Source organism: Schistocerca nitens, chromosome 11 (assembly GCF_023898315.1).
Source record: "Schistocerca nitens isolate TAMUIC-IGC-003100 chromosome 11, iqSchNite1.1, whole genome shotgun sequence".
In the NCBI taxonomy this organism is placed as follows: Eukaryota; Metazoa; Arthropoda; class Insecta; order Orthoptera; family Acrididae; genus Schistocerca; species Schistocerca nitens.
The window spans coordinates 202,357,133-202,383,671 of NC_064624.1; the positions used below are offsets into that span (position 1 = coordinate 202,357,133).

The 26,539-nt window shown below is 42.1% G+C and overlaps 1 protein-coding gene across 1 annotated transcript in view; it reads left to right on the forward strand.

The window, feature by feature from the left end:
* LOC126212786 (uncharacterized) overlaps nucleotides 1–26,539 on the forward strand; it is a 292,909-nt gene that overhangs the window by 61,238 nt on the left and 205,132 nt on the right. Inside the window, exons 5-8 of the mRNA XM_049940189.1 lie at nucleotides 4,855–4,988; nucleotides 11,379–11,462; nucleotides 14,182–14,347; nucleotides 23,699–23,845. Coding sequence (XP_049796146.1) covers nucleotides 4,855–4,988; nucleotides 11,379–11,462; nucleotides 14,182–14,347; nucleotides 23,699–23,845 — 531 coding nt within the window. The remainder of the gene's footprint in view (nucleotides 1–4,854; nucleotides 4,989–11,378; nucleotides 11,463–14,181; nucleotides 14,348–23,698; nucleotides 23,846–26,539) is intronic.

Sequence of the window (26,539 nt, forward strand, 5' to 3'; positions counted from 1 at the left end):
ATAACAATGTTTTATAAAAACAATGATAGTTTGGTAGCAGCGCAGAGGGAGTTTCGACGTTTTTATAATTTAGGACGTCACGATGCTGTTCCGTCGAAACACGTGCTACAATGTCAGATTAATAACTTTGAAGAGACTGGGCGTGCCCTCGAGAAGAAACCGACAGGACGACCGAGAAGTGTGCGTTCTCCAGCGAATATTCGTGTTGTACGCGGTATCTGTCTTACGGAGCCCACGGCATTCAGTTTGTAAGCGAGCAGCAGTGGTTGGAATGTCCCGGGAGAGTGTTCGCAGAATTCTTCATCTCGATTTAAAATTTCATCCGTACATGCTACATATGGTGCAACAATTGAAGGACAACGAGTACCGGTTACGATTAGGATTGTGTCAACAAATGATAACAAAAATAAACAATGATGATGAATTTCTAAACTAGTTGTGGATGTCAGATGAGGCACATTTTCATCTCACACATTATGTGAATAAACAGAACTAACATTGCTGGGCAAACACAAATCCTAATGACATTCATGAGCGCCCTTTACGCACCAGTAAAGTGACAGTACGGTGTGGTGTTTCATCACACGGGATCGTCAAACAGTATTTTTTCGCAAATGAAGAGGGAAACACAATAAGTGTTACTACCGATTGTTATTTGCAGATGTTACGATCGTTTGTTACACCTGCATCGAACAACTTTCCAAACATTCGAGAAGCCCGGTTTCAACAGGACGGAGCGACATCACACACTGCATGGCAATCAGTGGCATATGTGCGAGAATTGTTTGGCAACAGTGTTACCTCATGACTTGGTAACATTCCCTGATCCCCTAGATCGCCATATATATCCGTATGTGATTTTTTTTCTTGTGGGGCTACCTCAAGAGCAAAGTCTACACGACTCGACCGAGGACCCTGGATGAGCTAAAACAGAGAATTCTGGATGCAATTCACAGTATCCCAGGTGAGATGTTGCAGAGGTCAATGAGGAATCTCACCAGCAGATTTCACGAATGTATTTGTACAGGAGGACGCCATCTAATGGATGTAATTTGTAAAAAATGATAAATGCCATCAGTGTTTTGTAAATGGCAAACTTGTAAGGTATCAATTACTATGAATGCAATTTCTTCCTTTCATCATTTCTAGTTTTATACGGTTGCAGAAAGGTTCCCGTTTTTCTGTGTCACAGAAAGGAACATCTTCATGGTGTTTGACAAAAGAAGTTTCCAAAAAATGTTAGTAATCCTGTCCTGTCATTCACTCTTCTAAAATGACTGGACCTACCAAAAGGTAAGCAATTGTGCTGTGCCATTTATTGAAAAGTAGTGGTGGATGTCGGTTGCCACTGCAGCGTGTGATTTTTTTCTGCAACCGTTGATGATTATTACACGTGTCGTTGATTCTGCTCCCTGTAAGTATGGCTTCATCAGTGAACAGTGTTAATGGAAGCATATGACGATTGTGATAAAATTCATGCCGTGTGTCATTGTCGCCAATGTGGAGATCGTGAATGTGCCGAATGTGAAATGGGCACGAGTGTCCCGTATGTAATGTTTGTCTTACACGAGTTCGTAGGTCATCTGTATGTGCGGAAAGTCACCGTCTGGTAGCAGGACTACACTCTGCCATTTTGACTGTTTGCGGCTATTCCACAGAGGCTATTAAACTATACATTCAGGAAACAGTGGGAACCTGGAAGGATACAAATTTCATTCCAATGTGGTGAAAACTCCGGTAAACACTCCACGATTGAGAATTTGGCGGAAATTGCCGACGGTATCGCTCGACAGCTGCAGGAGCACTACTGTAGCAGAAGCTGTACAGAAACGACAAATGCAGTTAACTGATGCTTCTGTCTGATGCAGTTCGTCCCTCACTACTTCACTCACAACTCGCTGTGGTGTGCTAGTTTAATGGTGGAAGAACATCCTGAGGATAGGGGATGAAAGCAACCAGGTAGGTTGGGCTACAAAGAAACATCAAAGAGGTCTTGTAGGAAAGACACACACATGTGCCATTTGCCCAAAAAATATATACATTGTGTCCTATTTCAGAAACCATTCAGAATAGGTCATTTCTTCCTATGAAATTTTTCTCTTCAGACAACTCTTGCTGCCATATCCCAGAATATTGAGCATTCCTCCTGAGACACACTGTATAAACTTTTAATCGTAGTTACAAGTTGATACCACCCACACAGCCCCTCCCCCCCCCCCCCCCCCCCCCGCCCGCCTCCTCCCCCTCCCATTTACCTGAAGATGAAATGGGAAACGGAAAAATATTTTAGGGATGGGTAAATGAGAACTGAGGTCTGCACTGTTCTCTAGCAGCAAAACATGAATCACAAACGTAATAGTGTATTCCAGATAAAAATATTCTGCTTAATTACAATATGTTAGTTTTTCCGTAGTGCCCCAAAAGCTGGAGCTATCCACGGACGATCTGCAACTCTATCAGTCCACACCTGGGCAGTTGGAAACTTGCAGCAGTTAAGAACGATCTAGGAGACGGTCACCGGGCTTCATTAAGGCAGTGTGTCTAGTCTGTGTAAGAAAAGTTTTCAATTTCTTCAAAAGAACGTCAGGTAATAAGTATGACTACAGGATGTCCATAATTGAAGTTCCAGTTTCAAAACACAGTTGAAAGTGAACTACTGCTCAGAGTGTTGTCATATTTGAACAGCATATTATTCCTGAAGGGGAAAATGTCACATTTCAAAAGAAAAGGAAAAAAAATCATGGCTACTGTTCGAGTGATATATTAAACTGTCCGTACTCTTAAATGTGTAAGAGTGCAGAAGTCTGGCAGTCAGTGCTTATCGGACTGTTAGATAGTGAAGCCCAACTACCACAGCAAGGTCATACCACATCAGTTGCGAAAAATCTGTTATTAATTCGTCTGAGGCAAGAAACCGTATATAAAAATCAAGCTGACCTAGGTTTTTAATTGTTCTGGGGCCAGAAACCACATGAAAAGCAAAACAACATTGGATTTTAACTGTCCTGGGGGCTAAAAACTGCATAAAATGTAAAATAACGCCAGTTTCTGACTGTCACGCGATTAGCGTGAGACGTGTTCAGTGTGCCGTCCACTGTTTTCTGCCACAAGTCGAAAGCGAGAAACGGCACGCCCCACGACAGATCGGAGTGTCTCGGGCTCGACATCCGGAACGCACTGTGCAGCGTGTGCCTTCAGTTCGGTTACGTTCGTTGCCAGGGCGCTGAGCGCGGCCTCTTTCGGCCGACCCCGTAGCCAGAAGTTGCACAGATTAGGAGCAGACGGTCTAGACGGTAAGGATGTAGGGAAGTGACAGCTGACAATTCCAGCATTTCCGAAATGATTCTACGGCAGCCGCTTCAGTGGTGGGTTGGTCGATTTGGGGAGAGGACCAAACTGCAATGTCATCGGTCCCGTCAGATTATGGAAGGATAGTGAAGGAAGTCGGCCGTGCCCTTTCAAAGGAACCATCCTGGCATTTGCCTGAAGAAATTTAGGAAAATCACGGAAAACCTCAATCGGGATGGCTGGACGTGGGTTTGAACTGTCGTCCTCCCTAATGCGAGTTCAGTGTACTGACCACTGTGCCACCTCGCTCGGTGCCGCTTCCGTGGTTGTGCCGTATGCGGAGCAGTGCTGTCTTGCACAAAACTGATCCTAGCCACACTGTTGGAGGACTGGAATACTGTTGGTGTGCAGAAGATTCTCACAGCATTTATAAGTGATGCTACAACTAACAGGACTCATCTCCTCAAAAAAAGGCATTACGATAAATGACGCCATCAACCCCCAACAAACAGTCACATCTGCAGAATGAAGTGGTACCAGTCAATGCGCGTGCAGATTTTCCGTTGCCCATATTCTGCAGTTCTGTGTAGTGACACATCCTCAGAGATGTAAATGGGTTCCGTCTGTCCACAGAATGTTCCACGACCATTCATTGGCCACTTGTGTGTGAGCAAAAATTTCCAGAGCAAATATTTGTCTTGCTGCAGGTCAGAAGAAAGCATCTCCTGAACTCGGGTAATTTTGTACGGATAGCAATGTGGGATGTCTTGTAGGATTTTACGCACTGTGCTCGCAGGCACGTCCGACGTGTGGGCAGCGCGTGTTTGCACGTCACCTCTCGACCCGTCCTGCAGTGCTGTGGCCACATCTTTGACAGATGTCGGATGAATTGCTTTCCTCCCTCTGCCACATTCCACTTCAGAGGAACCTGTCATTTTGAAATTTGTAATCTTTTCCCCAGACCCTTAGTAAACATAGGACCGATGCCTATTTTCGTACCCTCGAGTGTTCGGAACTTCTTCACGGCTGCTAATGCGCAGTCACCGTTCGCGCACGGTCACGTTCCTCGTAAAAGAGCTCTACCGGCAGTGTGCGATTCTTCACGGAGAGAGTCACGTCGGGCGTCTCGTACGTGAAATGGGAAACGACCTCGAGTCTGTCTGTATGCGTACTCTGACACTTGTAGTGCTATGTATTGGCAAAATTTTCGTTAAGTTTTTTTGTTCTGTGATATTTCTTCCCTGTGTCACTAATATGCCATTCAAAGTTAACCTCATTCTGAGCAGTGGCTCTCTTTGTACAGCATTTTGAAACAGTAACTTCATTTATGGACACCTTGTAGTATCTGTTGTTGCCTTTGTTGCAAACCAGTTTGAAGCAGTAGCGTAGAAACTGTTGCGTAATAAATATTTATAGTAGTAATAAGACAGTATCGGGTGTTGTATGTTCCATTTATTTTATTGTATTGCCATTATTTCTTGTGTTTTGCAGGAGCTGTAAATTTCATGGCTGTGTGCAAATTAAATAAATAAAGATAAGTAAGAGCAGTTGGTGCACGTGCCTTAGGTTCGAGCAGCAGAGCACCCGCAACAGGCACATGGGTCGGGCGCACAGGAGCGAGATGATCTGCTCCAGGTTGAAGCGGGAGAAGCCGGAGGATGACCCGGACGACGTGGCCGTCACAGTCGAGTCCGACAACAGTGAGTCTCTCTCCTCTGCTTCCTCTCCATTTTTGTTTTGTCGCGTTTGTTATCGACCTTATAGGTCAGTTTGCTGTGGCTATCCATTCCTGTCTTTCACTCCTTTATCGTATTCCTTTCAGCGGAACTGGTATCTCGTAAATCGTTGGGGACGATCTGCCCTTTCAGCTCTTTCCCTGTTCCATTCTTTCATCTGCATTTTCCACCAACATCTTGTGTGCTAATACATGCTTCACGATTACCTATTTTCGTCATTGTATTTTTATTACACTACTTCTCTTGTTTACTCATCGCAGGATGTTTTCATTTCTTACTCAGTAATCCTTCCTGATGGACAGCCTCACACAGCACAACATCCCAAAGAAATGTAATTTTTTTCTTTTCTGCACTCCCCATTATCCATATTTCACCCCTGAACACAGTTGTTCTCCAAATATAGCTCTTCATGTGATGAGTCACATTTTCACAGCTTGGCTGAGTAACGGTGTACTTCAGAGTGTTCAATCAATTTATCGTTTCAATTTTATGTGCAAAACTTTTGACAGCCCACAAATTTGTCTGCTTTAGGTGCTTTTAGTTGTTCTGTTATGTGTACTCACTTTCTGGACTCCAGAGTTTGACTCCCGACACCCTCTATGCCCTTTTATTCTGTTTTGTTGTCCAGGTTCACATTGACTTGGCTAACCCCAGATTCTCTGAGTTTCTCCGTCTAGTGGATGTGAAGACCAGCGAGATCTCTATAAATTGAGTGTCGCCCACCGATTCTCGAGTGAAATAGCGCAGTGGTAAGCTCACTGGACATTCGGGAGGACGCCGGTTCGTATCTCTGTCTGCCCGTCCAGAGTTAGGTTTTCTGTGGCTTCCCTAAATTTCACCAGGCAAATGCTGGGATAGTTCCTGTGAAGGCAAAGCCTATTTCTTTACCTTTCCTTCCCTGACCTGGACTTATGCTCTGTCTCTGATTATCTCATCTAATCTTCCTTCTCTCCCTCATGAGCTGTGTCGAAATAGAAACCTATGTCCCAATTCATTTGGTGCTAAAGACTCCGATCCACACACCTCAAACACTTCCAGACAGGGAGAACCTTGCCGTAGAATTCTAACAATTAGAGTGTTTGAAAGAGTCGGGTGCTCGAATTGTCAAAATTGAGAATGGTTGAGAAACAAGTTTAGTCTGAGACAGAGACAGGGAGAGAAGACAAGAATTGCTTACCTGCTTTATTCTGGCCCAATACCCAGCGAGTTCGACAGACTCCTTCCCGTCTAAATGTGGTACCCAGTGAAATTTCACGGCAGATTAAAACTGTGTCCCGGACTGGTGCTCGAACTCGGGATCTTTGCCTTTCACGGACAAGTGCTCTACAGACTGAGCCACCCGAGTGTGACTCATGAGCCGTCCTCACAGCTTTACTCCTGGTAGTGACTCGTCTCCTACCTTCCAAACTTCACAGACTAGTACGAGCCTGGGGGATGTTCCAGAATGAAATTTTCACTCTGCAAGGGTGTGTGTGCTGATAAACTGTTTGGCAGACTAAAACTGTACAAGACTGAGACTCTAACTCAGGACCTGTGCCTTTCAAGGGCAAGTGCTCCGCCTATCGAACTACCAAAGTGCAACTCACAACCTGTCCTCGTAGATTTATTTCCACCAGTGTCTTCTCTCTATCTTACCCACACTACAGCTAAGCTGTGTCTCCGCAATATCCGTTCTTCCAGAAGTGCTAGTCGTGCATTTTTCCAGGAGTGCAAGTCGTGCGAGCTTCGTAGGTGAGCTTCTGTGAGGTTGCAAAGGCAGGAGGAGAGGTACTGGCTTCATTAAGCTGTGAGGACAGGTTGTGAGTTACATTCGGATAACTCAGTCGGTAGAGAACCTACCTGCGAAAAGCGAAGGTCCTGTGTTCGAGTCTCGGGTTGGCACACAGTTTTAATCTCCCAGGAAGCTTTACATCGGCACACACTCTGCTGCAGAGAGACTATTTTAGTCTGGATGGTGTTCGGTGTATTTCACTCCCTTCAGTAAAAATAAAAAGCCGTCTTTGTAGTACTAAAGACAATCTACATCTTGAGGCTGGGTGTGTACTGTATTTGGAGCAAATCTGGCACGTTTTACTGTTGGAACAGCCAAGGAGCAGAAAACAGGATTACATAATATCTATTTTAAGAACAACTGCTGAAGCTGTACAGGAAGTGGTTATCACGAAGGTTGCGCAACCGGAAGTGAGTTTTCCAGCAACAAACAGACAAGTAAAATAATAGACAGAGAAAAATTCTAAGTACCACAACAGTGGACAACAATGTGCGGAACGTAGGAGCACTCGGATAAAACAGGCGAACACTGCATCGAATGTAATCGTGAAACGAAGTACTCTGAGACCGGTATTGTTGAGCAGACACGTACAGGTCAGCACAATTAAGAAGTGTCTCAAAATAAAGACTTCTGCAAACCTAATAAACTGAGATGGAGGTTTCAATTTAAATGAGACTTAGAGTTCAATGTAGTAAGAGCTCGCTGGACTTAATATCCCGCATAGGTGGGCAACGACGAGAGAATTTGTCTGTTGCGTGGAATATCATTGTTAGCTCTGAAAAACCAAAGAAAATTAAAGGGCGTACTGGGCATCAGGAGTCGAACTCACAATTAGCTATGAAGTTGATGACTGGGCCTGTTGTGCAAATATTGTGCATAAAATAAAAACAGATAACTAGGCTGAACACCCAGAAGCACACCAGTAATTAACTTTTCGTGAATTCATTTCATTTCTTGGTCTTAAGGTTATTATTTCTTCAGTGTTAGCAGCTCTTACTTTTTATAGAATGCCACTGTGCCATCTTGTAAACAATGCTACAGCATCTTTCTCGTATTTTCCTTCTCTGTTATTTCTGTTTCTGAGGTGGCAAAATTCATCCACCTCTTCAAGATCCTGTTGTCAAAGTTTAGTATACAACCATCTGCGTGCCTATCTGCTCTGTTAGCTTAGCCTTATTTATGTTCCCGTGCATATTGTAACAATTAAAGTTTCGAGCTGATTGTATGCGTGTGACAGACAACTCCCAAATTGAGATAATTTTTCTTTCTGCTCATTTTATTCCATTCCACACTATCAGACACCTTTCCAAATCTGTGAATTTAGGTTCTATCCTGTTTTGTTCAGATTTGCACCGCTGTGCTAAAATTACTTCTGGAGTGTCCCTACTTCTCCTGTTAGCAAAGTTTTCCACTCCTGTTAGTAAAATTGCTATCTTCTAAGTTTATCTTCATTTTTCTATCAATTCTATTCTTCAGTAAAGTACACTTGACGGTAAATTTTTTTTTTAATTAATTAATTTATTTATTTTTTTTTATGCAACCGATGATAGACAAATTTTTGCACTCTCCCTTTGTCTAGAATTGCAATAACTGTATCGGTTTTTGGAGAACTCTTAGTTGTAGTATGACACTGTTGACATATTTCTGTCACTGTCTGTAGAAATTACGGTCACATTGTGATTCTCCTAACAGTCGGCGCTCGAAGAATCTCCGAGTGTGGCTTTCCGAATTGTTATTTCACGAAACAGTGTGCTATTTCCGAGCAGTGACGGCTCGAAGTCGGGTGCTCACTATTTTAGCTCTTTGGAGGGCCGCTACGTGGATGTCCCAGCTTCCACAAAGTGATACTTTACTTGTAAAATGTATCACAGGTATGATCAGTTCCCACACATTAGTTATTGCAGTGTGCTTCTTAAATGCAAAAGTTTGTCATAAAATGGGGTGCAGTTTGACCAGTGAAGAAAATCCCGAGGCTGCTCAAAGAATCTGGGTGCAAAATTGATGGGGATGGTTGTAAAACTGATGTCAGTGTTTCTGAAATGGCCAGTAATCTGCTCTTCTCCTTTATCTTATAAGCAGGGGCCATACACAAATGTCGAAAAAGTATATGACTTCAGGGGGAGTGCAACAGTCATTGGGGCCCGACTGGAATGTGTTAAAAGAACCGTACTCCCCACCGGTAAACCCATCTCTGAGGAATAGATACACTCCAGTTGCTAATTCCACTGAACAACGTACCCAAGATTTATTGCTGTGGGAAACTGTGATTTTCTTCTTCTTCCTCTGCTCATTTTGCCCAAATACAATATATAAAATAGTCTAACTCCTTCCATTGTGGTCTGTGTTTCTTAATTCTCTTGATTGGTATTTGGAAGCGTGTCATTATACGTCCACCTAATGGTGCAGTGTTTCCAGTTTCTTCTTATTTTTGTACCTCTTCAGAGACATTAGCCCTAATCCTGCTCTAATTTTTTGTTACGACTTGTGTTTTCAGCTACATATGTGAGAAACTCCATCACTACAGACAGGACTCTCGGTATATTCTTAATTTTATTGTTGCCCAAGTTTCACTTCCATACATTGCAACTGCGCAATATTGTTTTGTAAAATATTAACTATTTTTCTGTCCTCATTTTCTCTTCTAAGATTTTTTCACTGTCTTATGCTGAAAATAATTTTCATCTTCATGTGGTATACATTATGCCATATTTCTAAAGAAATATTCATTTATTGCAAAATTAGAGGTACTTTTATTTTTCCTGTAGAATGACATGCCTTTGTTTTGCTATCTGATATCTACAGTTTATATATTTATTTCTTATTCAGTAAATATGCCTTTGTTGCCATACTGTTTTGGACATCAACTATTGCGGAACACACTGGGGGCAGTGTGTAAACTTAATCCGCAACAGGATATCTAATACATCTGTGGTCTTGTTTCTGGTTTTTCCCTATGTTGATAGTCAATTTACCTTAATTGGTATGTCCCTCTGTGAGATATTAATAATTTTATTGCACTAGCATTGTAGCAGATTGATGATGTGGAACATTATATGAAAGATTTTATCAAAAATATAATGTGCAGCTAGAAGATGAGATGTCCAAAAATTTATTCATACCTAGGTGTACACCACAGCCTTATTACAAGAAAGCCATAGTAGCTGATATCCTACCCTGGCATTGCTGAATACAAGAATTTGCTCAATCTCTCAAAGACCTTGTCACAGACAGGATTTTAAACCTCCACCTTCTTTCTTCTTCTTCTTCTTCTTCTTCTTCTTCTTCTTCTTCTTCTCCCTTTTTTTTAAAAAAACATGCAGTTGTATTTTATTGTGTTAGGCATTCCCATATGTACAATGATGACTGAAACTGCAATTCTGGGAGGGTTATAATGCTAGACTGAGATCTGAGAGTATCCTGATTCAAAAATTAGTCTTCTGGTCCCAATTACAATTGTCAGTTGTTTCCATAACACTTCTAGCAAATGTTGGAGTAGTTATTACAAGTAGCCCGTATGAAATTTCTCCTCTACCGTCGTTGTGAGATTACACCAGTTGTGTCCGTGTGTGATCAGTAGGTGGTGTGTGTGACATTACCTATCACATGAGAAGCTGACTAGCACGTCTTTGTACTTGCATATTGCTGTCTCCTTTTTATTGCGTCTGTTAGACACTATATAACTTAACTACAATCAATTAGTAGCTGCAAATACTTCCTTGTCTTTCTCTGTTACTATCAGACCTCATCTGGTTATCTGGTTCCTCTACCACTTGTGCAATAAGCTATTGTGTCCATTATAATTATCCGGGCTGTTATGCCGTGGTCGGTTGATGAATTCTGTGTCGATTCCCAACATTTCGTCTCCAACTGCAGGAGACATCTTGAAGATGTCTCCCGCAGTCGGAGACGAAACGTTGGGAATCGACACAGAATTCATCAACCGACCACGGCATAACAGCCCGGATAATTATAACGGACAAGATATTTCCGGCCGTGAAAGTCTACATTTTAGAATAAGCTATTGTTCTACTCATAACATGGCCATGGTGAGTTAAGGTATCCAAAAGTGTTTTTCTCTCTCTTATCTCCCCTCCCAGATCATTTTGAGATGTGAGAGTAAAGAGATTTTCGAAATTGGTTTGAGATTGCCTGTGTCGTGACATGTACCTACTAATGTCTGGCTCAACTGAGTCGTTGAATAGGAAAAGGGGTCATGTTCGAGATAGTAAATTTTTCGGGAATCACAAAAAACCGTTTTACTACGCTATGGGTTTAGGCACACAGTCACACGGCAGTTGGCCACGGGGTGAAACAAAACACACCATTATAACGTACTTTAGCCATCAACTGTGGCCAGTAATTGAGTTTGAATGTACTGTAGATGACCCCTTTTCAAACCTGATGATGATAATAAGGCAATTATCATTACGTTTGCAGTGAAAGGATTGTGTTATGTAATTTGGAAAAAAGTGGATGTGACCCCTTTTCCGATTCATCGATTCAATTACTCGTACCAGTTGAACAAAACATATTGACAAACATACTTTACAGATGACACAGCTAAATTTGAAACCATCTCGCAGGTTGGCGTGAACCGAACAACACCATTTGGATGCCTGGCGTGCCGGCCGGAGACACGGGAGGTGATGGCGATTTCCTCTGCCCAGGTGCGTGTTCACGTGTCAGTTCGTTTCGAATATAACTTCTAACTGCACTTTTCTTCCTGGTGTAAGTATTGTTATATAAGTAACTAAATTATGAATCTGAAGTTTCAGTTGCACAAAAATGATAATGTAAATAATTGTGCAGAAGGGTATCTTATATAAAATCAGAAAAATATACAGAAAATGATAAGATGTACTCCTGCATGATTTGTTTGTGTTATGTTTTTCCCTTCACCCACACATGGCTGTAGCAACATTTCTGGAAACGCCATCTGTAGAATATATTGCAGTGAGGGGTGATCTCTTTGTTCTCCCCCCAAGTGTTGCTCAGTATTGATACTACAACCAGTCAATTTACAGTACTTTCCTTAAAACTACTTATATTCTACCAGTAGCCACCTTTTTGTGCTGCAGCAGGCTTATTCTCAGACAGAGGACTTTGATTTATAGCTGGTACAGCTAACCTCTTAAAATTGCAGCTGTAGTGAAAACATTTGGAATGTATGTGAATTCTGTCGTAGAATCGTGGACACACCCTGACGGTACGGAACAATTTTGCGGGCTTCCTCGATGTGTCGGTGAAGTGTTTCTGTATCTGGGTTGTCTGCTTCAGAAACCAGTTGTATATTATGACCCCAGAGATGAAAATCTAATGGACAGGGGTAGGTAGAATATGCAGGCCCGTGGAACTTGCCCTCCTCGAGCTACCCACCAGTTGTGGTAGATACCGGTGCACCTCGAACGTGACAAATCTAAACAAGTCTCCACGACACCACATCGCCATTTAGAATACAGTGCGTCAAAGCCCTTTATGAATGAGCACAACACTGTGCCAGCTAGGATACAATAGATGCAGTGAGTCAAAATCTTCTTTTAATGAGTGCATTGAAGTTGTTTGGTTGAATCTGGAAACGTGTCGAATGTAACTTTTCAGTAATAATTTAAAAAACAAAGGATTTGTGGTCACACGTTTATATGAACTAACGGCTCAATCTCCTGACTTACAATCCTCGGTACGGTGTGGAAGTTCTCTGTGGGAGTATACATTTAATTATCTGTGAAGGGTTCGATCAGTTAAAGAGTCTGTGACGATTTTGCAAGTTGTTTTACTACTGGATGTGGGGATAGGCTTATAGTACAGCGAAATTTGTGTTCTGATGTGCTTGATCTCTTGCACAGTTACTTTCTGGTTGCCATTAACGCTCAACAATAAAGAGTGTAAAATTTCAATCATGTTCTGACCCTGAATTGCCATAAAAAAAATTGGGGAATGTGTGACGCTTATCATGTTTTTGTGTTGTTTTATGTACATGATTTGTAAACATCCACTATATTATGTTCTTGTATGGTTAATTTTGTGGGTGTAGTATTAAGGAAAATTTAGCTGAAATAAATTTCATCTAAAATAAGTCAGCTATAGTAACATCACTTGCTCATAATATTTAATTTTGTTCAAAAATAAATTCTGGGTGATGAGGCAAAACAAGCACTGTATCATTGTAAGAGGTACCCAGGCAAGTTTACCCTATTTCACTACTACCGGCGCCACATAGTCGTAACTTGCCTCTGCTTAATATACAAGGGAATGCACCGTAATCTGAGAGTGAAATTAGAAATTAAAATAACTTTTCCAAACTTCACCAGTGTATGCTCAAGTATATATTACTGTTGACATTGAAAAGTTACAAAATGATCAAATGAATAAGTTAGAGCACAACATTCTTAGGGGTTGTTTTACTCATCGTATCGGGCAATCTGTCACTGCGTAAGTCCTGGAGACAGTTACTGTAAAATTTCAACTACAGAAAAGTTAAACTTAAAAATCGTCTTGTATGACGTTATTTTAAATACATTTATTATACTTTCAAAACAGAGTTAAAGCATTATTACAAAGGCAAACAATACTTACAATACAAATAGAGCAGCTACACGCTCACCGCTCAAAAACTAAAACCAGACTGTCTCCCTATGCCAACACGGCAGCCCCTATTTATAATTTCTTAACAATCCCGAACAATCCTCGGCATTGTTTAAAGTCAGTTTTTGATTAATTAACAATTACAATTTACATGTAAAACTGAAAATACGTATCTAAACGTATGTCTGCTCAGAACAGTAAGTACACTACGATGTTAGTACGTGTCTGTTATTTCATTTGAGAATAAACTCTCAAATAAGGAATTACAATAATACATTTATATTTTCTATTAATTACTGGAGACTCCCATCATGGGAATTATTTCCTTCATTTACAGAGCTTCTACACTTTGAACTGAAATAGATTAAACAGTTATTTTCCCAGTTATAAGTTTTTCTAGACGAGTTACATATTTTGTTTGCATGTGCGATCCTGAATTATACTGGGAAATGTTCATTTTAAATAGGCCTTAATGGGCTGTTATGTTTCAGACAACATATATGATCTTTAGAATAAAGTAAATGACACTAAATAATGAAACTAGAAATGTAAAAATGTGACAAAATATGCAATTTTTTGACATAATTTGCAAATGGTTGTCACAATTAAAAGTCTCAACTTGATCAGGGCATTATGTTGGTTAAGGTTGCCATTTTTTAAAAAAAATTGAAGCTGCTAAATATTTGACTCAGAAAGATAAAAACTGGAAATAAAAACAGTAGAAATTAAGGAATAATTACTAGCACATTATAAACTTAAGTTACATTTTGTTCTCCACTGTAACGTGCCTGCTTCTGTACGCAGAGACGAAGCCTTCGGCAGTGGGGTCTCCGGCCTCGGAGTACCCCCTCGGATCTGGTGGCTGGCAGGAGACGGACGGCACGGGAGCGGTAGGCGCCGGCAGGGGCTCGCCGGGGTCCGCTGCGCCCTCGGCTTCGGCAGCGCACGTCACGGAGTGGCAACCGGCCAGGTCAGACCGAGTCTTGCGGCATTATTTGAGGCATCGAGCCTGCTGTCCCGTGTAAAGGTGGGGAAGGGTTACCGGAGTTGTCGAATGGAATGAACGGTGTGAAGGTGCATCTGCCTGATACCTTATTTGTGTTCAACTTTGCGCACGTACGTAAATTTTCAACAGCGCATCTCTGCGTGCGCATTTGAGCACGCGTAATTTCCTGGAAATGGTGGCCGCGTGTAAACTGCATTGCTGCCTGCCTTCTGTCGGATTCTTTGCACTTTTTGGCAGACGACAGCTAGCTGAGGTCTATGTGCGCTCGATTGTGTAGTGTGTAGATGTTATGCTGTGAACTGAATTGTGCACAGTAATGTGTGTTGACCCCAAAGGAAGCCAGCTTAAGTTTATAGATGATTAAAGACAAAGAAGAAAGTCATACAGAGTGCCCCTTCTGAAGATTATTTGAGTAAAAATTCGAGATCTGTTGCCTCGAGTGTCAAGTATTATTAAAAGGTCTCCGATTGTGTTTTCGTAAAGAATAAGATACTGTAAATTTAGAAGTAGAAAAACTGAGAAGAATATGCCAAAAATTTATGAAAACTGTAAGCCCGTATGAAAACTGTGGATGAATATTCGTGCTTTCGCAGCTTAAAAGCACAACAACAAGGGAACCTGACATTTGAACAAAAGAAGTGATGGGGCGTGTTTAGCTCCTCAGAAAATGACTAAAATTGAAATGAAGTACATTGATGATGCAAAAAATACAAAATTGAAAAATACAACCCTCCATTCTAGTTGATTCTGGCATCTATGAAATTTCCAGTTTTTCCATTTTGAGGATGTTAATCCATGTATCATCTTTGATGATTAAAGTTGTGTAAACAAATAAAGTATAAACGATGCATTGAAACTTAATTAATGTTGATGTAATGACTAAGAAGCTCCCTTCAATATTTCTCAGTATCAGGAATAATCACTGAAATATGTTTTCATTTGAGGAATAAATAGTTCCAACTGGTAAATAAATCGCCATTTACTAGCTAACAAAATTTAATTGCCAGCCTTATTGCTACAGTTTTCTGAGCAGGAAATCTAAAATCTCTCTGTGCTCTAGTTTGAACTGTGCAGACAAATCATAATCATTGCTTTGTATCTCTCATAGCGCAGTTACCTAAATACTTCTTTACCTATATTTGCTTTTGCGTTTCCTTTTTCTGTCACCTGTTCACCACAATGAATGCAAGATACGCTCCCAAGCAAACCAGGGGATTCGTAGCATATTGCTTCCACGATGGGGCAACATGAGAATGACCACGTGTACATGCATTCTTTCTTTTTATTCCTTTGAGTCTGCTATTGCACACTACAAGAGAGGCATCGTGTGGACATACCTTAACGTGCACAATGTATGGACTGAGAGTAAACCAAATAAAGGCAAAGGCATTGTTGGGGTTGGGGAGCATAAATGAGAGTAGTGACAACTTTAATATCAAAGTTGGGGGCCACAAAGTAGATGGATGTACTAAGGAGGAAATGAGAAACTATCACAGGCAGTAATAGAGGTTTAAACTTGGGCCTTTTTTGTGCCTGTGCGTGTGTGCGCATCTGCCTTTGTGGAACAGAGCACTGTGCGGAAGTGAGCTGTGGACTGTGGGGAAACAAGAACAGAAATGTTTCAAATATGGTATTACAATAGGATACTGAAGTAAATGAGTATGATAAAATTAGAAGTGAGTAGGTACTCCATGAGATGAGACGAATTTTGCAAAATGTTAACTAGCAGAAGGGAGAGGGTAATAGGACATGTTAAGACATCAGTGAGTAACTTCCACGGTACTAGTAGGAGCCGTAGGAGGCAAAAACTGTAGGTCGAGACAGAAATTGGAATACGTACAACGAGTGATTGATGATGTCGGCTACAAGTGTTACTCTGAAATGAAGAGGTTGTCACAGGAGAGGAAAAGCGTAGTGTGCCTCATCAAATGCGGCAGAAGAATGACTGCCCAAAATAAGGGCTGAAAATGTTGTGAAAAACAAACTTTCTGTATTTGACAAGGTAACAGTGAATTGGGGCATTGATGGATAATGATTGGAAATTGCTTAATGCATGTTGTTTTAAGTCATTGAATGTGTCTTGTAGGTGTAAGTGTTCAAAAGGTAAGTTTATGAAGAACATATTGTGGAACTGGAAATTAGAGTATCAGAGGTGAGCAGCCCTGGTGAGGAGCATTGTAAGGATGTGAGGTCTCTCCCTTCTTCACAATAACTTGTTCGATATACGAGAGTCGGTCAAAAATTATCCAGTGTAGCAATACCTTTTATTGCAATACCAAAGGACATGTACAGTAATGTTATTTGTCAGTAGTCACCTCTCAGTTTTCAACATACTCGGTCTGCTGCCGCACGAGCTTCCGATGCCCTCAGAAAAGGCGGTTTTCGGCCGAGCGGCGAGCCACACTCGCACCGCGTCCCTCACTTCTTAGTCTGTGGTGAGTTGACGGCCCCTTAATGACTCTCCGAGTGGACCAAACAAGGGGTGAGGTAAAGAATATGCGGATGCTGAGCTGTTCGATGAAACTCGAGTTTCTGGAGTGTTTCAAGCTGTGCGGGTGGTGGTACACGGACGGGCACTGTCGTGCGTCGACACGGCGCCTTTCGACGGTATTCCTCGGTCTGTGCTTCGAATTGCAGGCTTTAGCGTGTAAGCGAGCATCTCGCTGTAACGCGCAGTGTTTATTGTTGTGCATCTCTCCTGATAATGTCCAGTCCTGGGCCTTGTGTGTCCCAAAAAATGGTAAGCATTAGTTTTCCTGCAGATGGTGGGTTTTGAACTTCTTCCTGCTTGGCGGTTGTAGATTTTTTCTATTCCGTGCTCTGCCGTTTACGCTCTGGCTCGTAATGACGGATCCACGTTTTGTCACCAGTGGTGATTCGTTTAAGAAGCCGTTACGTACATTACCGTTGCGATCCAAACGTATTTGGCAGGTGTTCGAGCGTGTTCGTTCGTGCAGCTCTGAGAGTTGTTTTGGGTCCTGTTTTGCACGGACTTTAATGATTTCGTATGCAAAACTGTGACCGATTTGCAGGCAAATTGCCACTTTGTCAGTAGTTGCTCGTACCAGAACGTGTCACGTGTGCACTCGGCGTCATTCGTGGCTGTGTACGGTCGCCTGGCGTAACAATTGTGTGAACAAATTTGCAATCCAATCGTAGACACTCTGTTGTGGCGAGACACTGTTCCCAAGTTGTGCCAAAACTCTTTGACGGATTGCGTCCCCCGATGCACTTTCTGACCGCAGAAACATGACCACAGCTCGTTGTTCCTGTTTGGTGCAAATTTGTAGTGGAGCACACGTGGTTTATCTACTACAGAAGGAAGACAAATAGGGGAATTAGGAAAAAACGTGCATATCGGGACCATAACAGCATAGTAGTAAAATAAGAGGACAGAGGTCAGTCTGAACAATGCAAGAAGAGTTATGCAGACAATTTTTGTCTTATCCACATACAAATTAGAATTTTCAGAATGCAAGCATCCTTGCCATATGCAATTCCTGTCTTTGTTTAAATCCTCATATTGGGCACTTGCTGTTCCTGATCATGTTTACTGGAAGATGTTTGTTTTACGGAACAAACCATAATTTTCCTATATTAACATTTTCAAGTGTGTTATTGTATCCAATTGAAATTCTCTTTAACACACTGGATTTTATTATCTAGAATGTCCACATTAGTTATTTTTATTTGTGTGCGACTTTCCTCTAAAAAAGGGCAGTTTGCAATTCTAGTGAGACGCTTTCTGTTGTTTTCCTTAATCTCAGGATTAGAATTTTTGACAGCACTGTCTGCAGCAGCAAAATACCTCTTTAATTTTCCTTTCCTCCCTTTTTCAGCGAGTGCAAGAAAGGATAGTGTCTGTTCCTCTGATACTCTGTACGAAGTGCATTCAAGTTCTAAGGCCTCCGATTATTTTTTCTAAGTAACTACTCACCCGAAATCGATGAAACTGGCGTTACTTCTCGACGTAATCACCCTGCAGACGTACACATTTTTCACAACGCTGACGCCACGATTCCGTGGCAGCAGCGAAGGCTTCTTTAGGAGTCTATTTTGACCGCTGGAAAATCGCCGAGGCAACAGCAGCACGGCTGGTGAATGTGCGGCCACGAGTGTCTTTCATTGTTGGAAAAAGCCAAAAGTCACTAGGAGCCAGGTCAGGTGAGTAGGGAGCACGAGGAATCACTTCAAAGTTGTTATCACGAAGAAACTGTTGCGTAACGTTAGCTCGATGTGCGGGTGCATTGTCTCGGTGAAACAGCACACACGCAGCCCTCCCCGGACGTTTTTGTTGCAGTGCAGGAAGGAATTTGTTCTTCAAAACATTTTCGTAGGATGCACCTGTTACCGTAGTGCCCTTTGGAACGCAATGGGTAAGGATTACGCCCTCGCTGTCCCAGAACATGGACACAATCATTTTTTCATCACTGGCGGTTACCCGAAATTTTTTTGGTGGCGGTGAGTCTGTGTGCTTCCATTGAGCTGACTGGCGCTTTGTTTCTGGATTGAAAAATGGCATCCACGGCATCCACGTCTCATCCATTGTCACAACCGACGAAAAGAAAGTCCCATTCGTGCTGTCGTTGCGCGTCAACATTGCTCGGCAACGTGCCACACGGGCAGCCGTGTGGTCGTCCGTCAGCATTCGTGGCACCCACCAAGATGACACTTTTCGCATTTTCAGGTCGTCGTGCAGGATTGTGTGCGCAGAACCCACACAAATGCCAACTCTGGAGGCGATCTGTTCGACAGTCATTCGGCGATCCCCCAAAACAATTCTCTCCACTTTCTCAATCATTTTGTCAGACCGGCTTGTGCGAGCCCGAGGTTGTTTCGGTTTGTTGTCACACGATGTTCTGCCTTCATTGAACTGTCGCACCCACGAACGCACTTTCGACACATCCGTAACTCCGTCACCACGTGTCTCCTTCAACTGCCAATGAATGACTGCATACGACCGAGGCACACAGGGCCAACACCCGGCATCATGGTGTGGGGAGCGATCTCCTACACTGGCCGTACACCACTGGTGATCGTCGAGGGGACACTCAATAGTGCACGGTACATCCAAACCGTCATCGAACCCATCGTTCTACCATTCCTAGACCGGCAAGGGAACTTGCTGTTCCAACAGGACAATGCATGTATCCCGTGCCACCCAACGTGCTCTAGAAGGTGTAAGTCAACTACCCTGGCCAGCAAGATCTCCGGATCTGTCCCCCATTGAGCATGTTTGGGACTGGATGAAGCGTCGTCTCACGCGGTCTGCATGTCCAGCACGAACGCTGGTCCAACTGAGGCGCCAGGTGGAAATGGCATGGCAAGCCGTTCCACAGGACTACATCCAGCATCTCTACGATCGTCTCCGTGGGAGAATAGCAGCCTGCATTGCTGCGAAAGGTGGATATACACTGTACTAGTGCCGACATTGTGCATGCTCTGTTGCCTGTGTCTATGTGCCTGTGGTTCTGTCAGTGTGATCATGTGATGTATCTGACCCCCGGAATGTGTCAATAAAGTTTCCCCTTCCTGGGACAATGAATTCACGGTGTTCTTATTTCAATTTCCAGGAGTGTATTTAAAACAGTTCTCATTCTCGCCGCTGGCGGTAAAATTCCATCTGCCGTACGGTGCTACCATCTCTGGGACGTATTGACAATGAACGTGGCCTCATTTTAAAACAATGCGCATGTTTCTATCTTTTTCCAGTCCGGAGAAAAAAAATCCGAGGCCTTAGAACTTGAATGCACCTCGTATTTGTCAAATAGTCAGTGTGCTTTCAGGTGTTCAGCCGAGTTGTCGATTTCTGTTTTCTGCACCATATTTTGATGCCTGACACAGCCGTCCTCTACCGGTATGTCGAGTTGCATTATCGAGCATTCTCCCTGTGTGGTGTTTAACCAGACTGTCCAGTACTGTAAGTATTGTGCTCCTGTCTGTAGTGTGGTGTGACTCCCGGACCCTGCTATGCTCTTTGATACCCTGTGAAATGCGCATTCTCTCAGCATTTCATAGCTCTTATCTAGTCATCATTGTGTTCTGTGTAACTTCGAATTGACAACTTGGCTCAACACCCGCAAGCACGCCATTAATGAGCCATTGAGAAAACTCTACACACAATTCTGGCACACTGCATCAGTACAAACATCTGTTGATTAACACTTACAGTGCTGATGTACTTTGGAGTTGCCGTCACCTGCGGACTAGGTAAAATCAGTGTTTTTCTGTAATTTCTTACTGCTGTACAGTTCACTGTTGTTGGAATTCCAAAACATTTTTATGTTTATTGGACTTTTTACGTTAAGTACTCAATTTTGGGGTCAATAATTTAAAATTTGAGGGCACCAATGAAATTTCAAGTCAGTGATATTTATTACCAGAAAAAAATTGAAAAAGAATTACAGTACTGTTATATACAATGAAACACGTTGTTATCCTCTAAAAAATATTTACGAAACACTTGAAATAAAGAAAAATAACAATAAGCATAAGTTCAGTACACAATTTAGTGTTCATAGTGGACAACGATGTGATAAACTTTGAAGCAGGGGCAGATACACAACCGAACATTACATTCGGTGCACTCGTATGAGGTGTCCTTTCTTCCAGCCTTTCCAATTGAACAGGAGCATAATTCATAATATAAAATTCTGGGAAGCTAACAAAAAAACCATTTGCAGCAACAAAATCTGAAACAAATTTTGACTTACTGCTATTTTCAGATGACGTATAATCCGAATCGTCATCAGACATCCCTATTTCACGATCTGAAAACTCATCAAGGACTTCATAAATCATTTGCTCCAAACGTTTATCCTATATCGAAAAGAAAATCGACACGAAAACACTCGAAACGAATGAAACTGAGAGGATGCCAATGCCAGATAATGCCTATGAAGTAAGCTACAATAACAAAACCTATCGTAAACAGAACGTATTCTGCCGAGTTCGCTGCTGCCGTCTAGCATTTGCGGTTGAAACTACGAAGCCTGCAGACCACTCGGACTTCGCAGGAGTCAAAAATATATGTTTGACGCCACAGAGGAACATTGTAACTGACGAGACATAATATTACATCGGCCACACCATTCTGTTTCCTTCTGAAGACATAATATTACATTGGCCGCACGCTAACTGTTAAAATTTTTCAGCAATCTGAAGAAATTTTATTTTCACTCAGTTTTGTGTCAGTTAATGTGACATGACAGCTGTTTTTATTGCATCAAAATATTCAGAAGGGAGGTATACTTTGAAGTAAATGTAAGAACATTCATAAATTTTGAGTAGAGCTGCATATGGATGAGTGTGGCAGAAGTAACAATATTATGAGAAGGAAAGTTGCTACTCACCGTATAGCGGAGATGCTGAGACGCAGATCGGCACAGCAAAATCACTCTCACAATTAAAGATTTCAGCCATTAAGGCCTTCGTCAGCAATACACACACACACACACACACACACACACACACACACACACACACACGACTGCAGTCTCAGGCAACACCAGCGCATGATGGGAGTTGCGACTGGATGGCCTGATCAGAGGCGTCCTGATTTCAGTTGGTAAGATCTGATGGTGAGGTTCAAATGTGGCGCAGACCCCACGAAGCCGTGGCTCCAAGTTGTCAACAAGGCACTGTGCAAGGTGGGCAGGGAATGTGCTGGGTCCTGTGGTCCAACTGTACCGCCCATTGACTGAAAATGGTAATGTTCAGCTACTCGGATATCATTTGCAACCGTTCACGTATTTCGCGTCGTGACGATGCTCGCCTGCTTTGTTTCTTTATTTGTTGTCCTTGGTGTCGACATACTGGCTGAAAAACTACGGGGTGTCTACTATCTACTGTCTACTGTAAATGACGTAGCCGACAGGTGCACAGTTGCATTTCAGTCTTTTACTTTCACTGTTTACAACCCCACAATATCACACAGTCATACGGCCAGTGGACTATTGTTTAACTTTTGATAAGCCTCATTAATAGGTTGCAGGCGATCATCCACATACTGCTACAATAGTTTCCTGTTGAACATCTGTGAGCAGTAAAAACGTAACCAAAAAGTCCACAGCTCTTGAAGAATAATCAGGTACATATGGAGCAGTCCCTATCATTGGTTTGTACACACGGCCTAATTGTTTAACACTTACTTCACAATTACATTGAAGCATTGTTGTCATTCTAGCCAGCACAGGTTTCTCATCTGAAACTTGGCCGTGAACTGACTTTCTCGTGACCATAAATCGGGCCATTATATATCCTCACAGTAATGGGGGCCGAAACTACACATTGTTCGAAGTTAAATTTACAGAAATTACAATTAAAACTTAACTCTTTAAATTAACTGAATACATTGAAAAATTCCGTCTTTTTAACAGTTTCTTCTACTACGAGGGTTAAGCTGAATTATTTGTTTAAGTCATGAAATTAACAAATATAGTTATGCAAACAATACTTTTGACAAAACTGTTAATTACTTTGAAATTAATTAAGGGCTGGCTTTGCTAACATGTTTTCAGATAGAGACAAATAGATACTTTAAGATTACTATTAGTTGTTCCTCCAAATGCTTATGAGTAGTACAGAATTTATGTTTGTTTATACATCAACAATAGAATTTAAGTTACGAAACGATTACCTTTTTCACCCTATAACAAAAGATACGAACTAGGCATAGTCGAAATAAATTAGAAAATCAGTTACATACCTAAAACTAAGCACAAAATTAAGTCTGGTGTTATATTCTTTAAAACTGAGGGCCAACATTTCTCTTTTATGAAAATGCAGATTAAAACTTACTTACGTTAATGGTAATTAGTTCAAAAATGAAAAAATTACTTTTAAGGAGGCAGATGGCAAAACAAGAGGGGAAGTAAAAATATCCCGGCTCGCTTCGTCACAGTGTTTCCAAAAAGCGATGAGCCCCGTCACCGTGCCACAACTGTTTTAGTAACATTCTGGACAGTTCGAATGGATGATTTGGCTACTCAAATTCCTGACATTAATCCCATCAGAAATGTACGGGACATAATCTAGAGATCAGTTCCTCCACATAATCCTGCACCGGCAACATTTCGCAATTACGGACTGTCGTAAAGGCAGCACACGTAAGTATTTCTGTAGGGGCTTCCGACGACTTGTCGAGTTCGTGCCACGTCGTGTTGCTGCACTGTATCGGGAAAAAGGAGGGGCGACACGGTATTAGGAGATATCTCGTGACGTCTGTCACTTCATTGTATTCCGACAGGTCTAGTGTACTACACGGCGAATTATGCTGTTGCGACTCGCTCCAGTGTCGGTCTCGCCGTGTTGCAGCACGACGACAGCAGGCTCTGCCACGTCGTCGGAACAGCTGGGCCGCAGTGACCGGTCGACGGGGCTGAAAACACAGATTTCGACAGCTCTCGGGGGGCTCCTCGACCGAGCCCTCAACAACCGGCTGGAGAGGGGACTCAGCCCGGGGTAGGTGGAGCAGTGCATCATTCTGTGTGTTCACACTTCTGTGGTGCATGCACAACCAGCTGTGTGGTTCGCATCTTGTAAATTTCTTACAGTAGATGTGTAATTTGTGTTATCTATTGGATAAGTACATGCTTCAAAATTGTCTAAGGAAGAAACTATTTTTCTCTTAATGAAAAATCTTACAAGGTAACCTCCCCATCGCACCCCCCTCAGATTTAGTTGTAAGTTGGCACAGTGAATAGGCCTTGAAAAACTGAACACAGATCAATCGAGAAAGCAGGAAGAAGTTGTGTGGAACTATGAAAAAAATAAGCAAAATATACAAACTGAGTAGTCCATGCGCAAGATATGCAATATCGAGGATAGTGCGAGCGCAGAAGCGCCGCGGTCCTGTGGTTAGCGTGAGCAGCTGCGGAACGAGAGGTCCTCGGTTCAAGTCTTGGCTCGACCGAAAAGTTTAATTTTTTATTTTTAGACAATTATTATCTGTCCGTCCGTCTGTCCGATGCGAGGTAACTGCGCCGTAGTATGGGGATGCTACACCTAAACAAACATCGAAACACACGACGTCAGTCGACTACAGCGCACAGAAGAGAGAGTATTCCTGCAAACGAGGCTCCCTGGCTGGCAGTTGATTGTTCGCTACTTTGGACGAGAGTGTATTAAATACGTGAAATGTATTCCGTGGGCAATATGAATCCAGCAAATATAGCTCGCGACTTCAATAACAATCACACGATTTTGCGGTGCGGTCGCAAAACACAGACACTAAACTTATTACCGTGAACAGAGACGTCAATGAACGAACGGACAGATCATAACTTTGCGAAAATAAACTTCTCACTCGAGGGAAGACTTGAACCGAGGAACTCTCGTTCTGCAGCTGCTCACGCTAACCACGGGACCACGGCGCTCCCTAGCTCACGCTCTCTTTGATGTTGCCTATCTTGCGCATGGACTACTCAGTTTGTATATTTTGCTTATTTTTTTCATAGTTCCACACAACTTCTTCCTGTTTTCTCGATTGATATGTGTTCAGTTTTTCAAGACCTATCCACTGTGCCAACTAATAACTAAATCTGAAGGGGGTGCGATGGGGAGGTTCCCTTGTTAGGAGATCTATTTAATGTACGTTTGTTGTTGTGATCTTCGGCCCTAAGACTGGTTTGATGCAGCTCTCCATGCTACTCTATCCTGTGCAAGCTTCTTCATCTCCCAGTACCTACTGCAGCCTACATCCTTCTGAGTCTGCTTAGTGTAATCATCTCGTGGTCTCCCTCACGATTTTTACGCCCCCCCTCCCCCCCACCACTTTCCTACAGTACTATATTATCGATCCCTTGACATCTCGAAATGTGTCCTATCGACCTATCCCTTCTTTTGGTCAAGTTGTGCCACAAATTTCTTTTTTCCCCAATTCTGTTTAGTATCTCCTCTTTAGTTATGTGATCTACCCATCTAATCTTCAGCATTCTTCTGTAACACCACGTTTCAAATGTTTCACTTCCATAAAGGGCTATACTGCATATAAGTACTTTGTAATACTTAAATCTATATTCAGTGTTAACAAATTTTTCTTCTTCAGAAATGCTTTTCTTACCATTGGCACTCTACATTTTAGATTCTCTCCACTTCAGCCACAATCAGTTATTTTGCTCCCCTAATAGCAAAACTCCTTTACTACTTTAAGTGTCTCATTTCCTATTGTAATCCCCTCAGCATCACCCGATTTAATTTGACTACATTCCATTATCCTCGTTTTGCTTTTGTTGATGTTCATCTTATATCCTCCTTTCAAGACACTGTCCATTCCGTTCAACTGCTCTTCCAAGTCCTTTGCTGCCTCTGACAGAATTACAGTGTCATCGATAAACCTCAAAGCTTTTGTTTCTTCTCTCTGGACTTTAATTCCTATTCCAAATTTTTCTTTTGTTTCATTTACTGCTTGCTCGATGTACAAATTGAATACTATCAGGGATAGGCTACAACCCTGTCTCACTCCCTTCTCAACCACTGCTTCCCTTTCATACCCCTCGACTCTTATAACTGCCATCTGGTTTCTGTACAAATTGTAAATAGCCTTTCACTCCCTGTATTTTACCCCTCCTACTTGCAGCATTTCAAAGAGAGTATTCCATTGAACATTGCGAAAATCTTTCCATAAGTCCACAAACACTATAAACTTAGGTTTGCCTTTCCTTAACCTACCTTTTATGAGAAGTTGTAGGGTCAGTATTGCCTTGCGTATTCCAACATTTCTCTGGAATCCAAACTGATCTTCCCATGGATCAGCTTCCATAAGTTTTTCCATTCTTCTGTAAGGAATCCATGGTAGTATTTTGCAGCCTTGACATATTAAATTAATAGTTTGGCAATATTCACATCTGCAAGCACCAGCATTTTAGAATTGGGATTATATTCTTCTTCAAGTCTGAGGGTATTTCGCCTGTCTCGTACATCTAGCACACAAGATGGAAGAGTTTTGTCAGGGCTGGCTCTCCCAAGGCTCTCAGTAGTTCTGACTGAATGTTGCCTATTCCTGCAGCCTTGTTTCGACTCAGGTCTTTCCATGCTCTGTTAAATTTTTCTCGCAGTACGATACCTCCCATCTCGTCTTCATGTTTGTCATCCTCCCTTTTTATAATATTGCTTTCAAGTTCATCTTTCGTGTATAGATCCTCTGTATAATCCTTC